Source organism: Galeopterus variegatus, unplaced genomic scaffold, assembly GCF_000696425.1.
Source record: "Galeopterus variegatus unplaced genomic scaffold, G_variegatus-3.0.2 Scaffold1504, whole genome shotgun sequence".
NCBI classification, from domain to species: domain Eukaryota; kingdom Metazoa; phylum Chordata; class Mammalia; order Dermoptera; family Cynocephalidae; genus Galeopterus; species Galeopterus variegatus.
In genome coordinates, this window is record NW_007727615.1 from 114,481 (window position 1) to 118,639 (window position 4,159).

Consider the following 4,159-nt stretch of genomic DNA (forward strand, 5'->3'; position numbering starts at 1 on the left):
ACCATTTAGAAGCAGGAGCGAGGCCAAGGTTGGGCTGAGTCGGGTGTGGGTGTAATTCAGGGTACCTGAGGAACTACTGGGGTGTGGGAAAATGGTAAACCTTAGGGCCAGCAGTGAAAGGTTGTTTGCCATGGGAACAAACCTCCACCCTGAAGTGTCCTATTCTCTGTGGCAATTCAAAGGGTGGTGTCCAGTAAAAGGAATGGAAGGAAGGGTGAGGTGGGGGTCCACATTGCCAAGGTGATAGATGAAAAGGGAGAGCATAAAATTAAGTGGCAAATGCTGCTAGCCAAGTTTGTAGGCAGGACTTCCCGGGTATTTTAGTGGTTCCATACAGAGACTGGATCTCTGGGTCTCCCAGTAACTTTGTGTTCTAGAAACAGGGCACCTTGGCAACCAGCAGGGGTTATGGGGAAAAAGAAGGGCCATGTGACTCAAAGGCATTCAGTCTTTTTAATGTCAGACTATGGGAGGAAGACGTCAATGGCGAGGCATCTGTGGGAAATTCTGCAGGCCTTGTAGTTCTCTAAGCCCCTGAAAAAGAGGACAGAAGAGACTGAACAAAGACTGAGTCCAGGCCACACCCCAGGCTTGCTTTAACCTCCCTCTCTTGGCTTCGGTTTAGAGGAAAAGACTGTCCTTCCCTTCTTTGGCTCTCTCCCTTCTGCAGGTCACCACTCTAAACACATTTGGAGATAGAGTCGGGGAGTGGGGTGAGCTGCTCTCACCTCTAGCAACATGTGGATATGGGCCTTGATATTCATGGAGTCCTTGGTGAGGCTGTCGCTGAGCCTGGAGAAAAGAAACAAGAAAAGGTAAAGTGGGCCCCACTTACGGTTATGAGGGTGACCCATCCTCATCACTTCAATAACTACATCTTGGATGACTTCCCACCCGGCCCATTCCTGTACAAAGATGCCTGGCCACCATCTGGACTTCACTAGTTCAAAGAGATTATTGAATGCCTACTGAATGCCAGGAAGTTTCAGGCACTGGAGAGACAGCAGCAAACACAACAAACAAAAATCCTGGCCTCATGGAGCTCAAATTTTTCTTAAGAGAGACAGACAAATAAATGATATGATAAAATATATGATGTCAGGGGTTGTAAGTACAATGAAAAAAATTCAACGATGAGGGAAGATAAGGAGTACAGGACTGGGAACTGTAATTTTAAATAGAGTGCTCAGTATGGCTTCACTGAGAGGCATTTGAGTAAAGGCTTCAAGAAAGTGAAGAAGTAAATAGTGTGGCTATACAGAGGATGAGTATTCCACACACAAGGGCAGCAAATACGAAGGTGCTGAGGCGGGAGTGTGTCTGGCATGTTTAAGGCACAGCAAAGAGGCCAGTGTGGTTGGAGAAGAATTAGCGAAGGGGGATTGTAGGAGTTGAGGTCAGAGAGTAAGTGGGGAGGCAGATTGTGTAAAGCCTACAAGGCCCTGGTAAGGACCCTAGCTTTTACTCTAAGTGAGACAGGAGCCAGAGGAGGGTTATAAGCAGAGGAGAGTGAACAGACTAGATTTTAAGAGGATCTATCTGGCTGCTGGGTGGAGAAGTGATTAGGGATAAGGAGAGCTAGTGTGGAAGCAGGAAGTCCAGTGAGGAGCCTACTGCAATAGTCCAGGTGAGAGCTGGAGGCTCAGACCACAGTAGCAGCAGTTGAGGTGATGAGAAATGACTGATTTGGGATATATTTTGAAGGTAGAACCAACAGGATTTACTAAAGGGTTGGATGTCACGTGTGAGAAAGAGGACTCAGGGAAGAGGCCAGGGCCTAAGCACTTAGGAATATGGCATTGCCTGAAACCGCTCTGCCCTGGACTGCTGAGTTACATAAACCAGTCGATTCCTTTTGTCTAAGCCAATCTGGATCAGGTCTCACACAAAAGAATCATCACTCATACAAAGGGTTACGGAAGGCCTTTCTGAAGAATGAAGAATGAGAAAGAACTGAAGAACGTGTAAAAGTTAAGGAGTAGAAAGGTCTTTTTCACAAAAAGGCCAAGAGGCAGGAAGGAGCTTTTTGAGGAGCAGTCAGGAAGTCAGACTGTTAGAAATTAGGTGAATGGTAAAGGAAAGTGGTTTAAGATAAGGCCCAAGTGGTAGGAAAGGGTTAGATCACACAGGGTCTTGATATTATGAGAAGGAATATGGATTTTATTGTGCTGAGCTGTCAATGTAGGAGTCAGTTTGAGGGGTAAATGAAAGTAAATACAGTATGAAAAGAAGATGGCAAAAAGATAGGATGTTAAATTGGAAAAAAATAGTATAAACACAACTGTGTATCAATACTTCCCAAATGTATATTTCTAGCCCAGACCTCTCTCCTGAACTCGACTTGGAAATTCTAACTACATCTTCAAAAAATCCACTTCAGTGTTTAATAAGTACCTCACACGAGTACTTAACAGGTACCACCCTGAGCTCTTGATCTCCTCCATATCTGCTCCTCCTCTATCTTCTCCATTTCAGATAATGGCAATTTCATCCTTCCAGTTGCTCAGCCAAAAACTAGACTCCTCTCTTTCTTTCACAGCTCATATCCAATCAACCATTCCATTTAAAATAACAACTGCTCCATTCCAGGCAATGCTTCTGATCTCTATTATATGTGCTCTCTTTCTCTCTCTCTAGTACGGTCCACATCTGACATACTACATCATTTACTTATTTATTTTCTGTCTCCCCTGACTAGAATGTCAGCTGTGTGAGGGTAGAGATTTTGGTCCGTTTTGTTCCCTGCTGTATCCCCAGGAAGCAGAACAGTGTGTAGCACAGAGTGGGCACACAATGTGTGCAGAATGAATAAGTTACTGATTGTTCTGCTCGAAGGAACTTGAAGTCCTCCAAAGATGGTTAAGTCCATGTTTAGGGACAGGAAATAAATGAAGCATGTTGTTGTTGCCAGAGAGCAAGAATACTTTCAAGAATATCTAGGGTAGTGCTCAAAGAACAGAGGAATGAACTTGATCAGCTCCTAGGGGACAATCTGAACATCAAAAAAAGAACAAAATTAGTTAATGGTACAAGCTTAGTCTATAAAAGGCTATGAGTTCAACAATTAAAAGAAAAGGAGAAAAATATAAAGTTCACCAAGTGCGAGTTGTAACCCAAAAGGGATACGTTTAATTTTTTTACTACTGATTTAAGATGTAAGGCAATGTTAATAGTCATATGGTTATGCTGCTTCTTCTACAATTACATGTCTTTTATGAAATACAGATGTATACTCCTTTCTGTATAATCAGGAAAGAATATACACAGAGACCTGATCCCCTCTACTCCTCAAACAAAGAAATATACTAAGAACAGGAAGAACAGACGGACAATAAATATTAAGAAGTGATAAGTGCTAGGGAAAAAAGAAAAAGAACAAGGGAGGGGAATCAAGAGTGCCAGGGGTTGCAATTTTAAAGTTAGGTTATGGAAGCCCCATTGAGGAAGTAACATTTAAGTAAGAAAATTTAGTGAGGAGACAGGGAGAAAGAGCACTGCAGGCAGAGAGAGCAGCCACTGCAATTGCCCTGAGGTGAGATCATTCCTGGGGTGTTTAAAGAAGCATGTGAAGATCAGTGTGCTGAGAGTGCAGTGACTGTGCAGGAAAATTAGCAGGAGGTGAAGTTACAGGTAACGTGGTTTACTGTTACTGATTCATAGTCTGAGACCTCATGGATGTGGTCATAATTGTATTTCTGTATAGCAGTATAGTTCCTCTAGAATGTAAGCCCTCAAGGAACTTTCCTGTAGTATTCACTGCTGCATCCCCACTGCCAAGCACAGTGTCTTGGCATACAGAAGATGCCCAATAAATGTTTGTGTGAATGAACGATACAAAGACCATTTATTGAGTGCTTATTGTGTGCTACCTGTGGGCTGAGCTTTTCATCCCCACCTTCCTCATCCTCAGCCTTGAGGAGGAGGGGAAATGGTCCCTACGTGTCTTCCCAGGCAGTCATGGAGAAAGGGAGAAGAGTGTTAAAAATGGTGGTGTTTTTAAACTCTATCCTCAGGGAATGGACTTACTTTGTGAGGAGAGAGCTCTTCCGATCAATGAACTTGAGAGCTTCTGCCAGTGTCAACTCCAGGAAAAAACCATATCCTAGGGCCACGTAGATGCGTGAAGTATCTGGGCTGAGGAAAGAGAGGTTAGAGGAGG

The 4,159-nt window shown here is 43.6% G+C and overlaps 1 protein-coding gene across 3 annotated transcripts in view; it reads right to left on the bottom strand.

Moving 5' to 3' along the window:
* Positions 1–434: 434 nt before the first annotated feature.
* The window catches only part of UXT (ubiquitously-expressed, prefoldin-like chaperone), a 5,979-nt gene continuing 2,254 nt past the window's right edge, over positions 435–4,159 (bottom strand). For all 3 annotated transcript variants that reach the window (XM_008577383.1, XM_008577382.1, XM_008577384.1), the window contains 3 exons: positions 4,027–4,134; positions 729–792; positions 435–534 (listed from right to left, as the gene is read on the bottom strand). In XM_008577383.1, the coding sequence (XP_008575605.1) occupies positions 481–534; positions 729–792; positions 4,027–4,134 (226 nt within the window). In that variant the 3' untranslated portion in view covers positions 435–480. The remainder of the gene's footprint in view (positions 535–728; positions 793–4,026; positions 4,135–4,159) is intronic.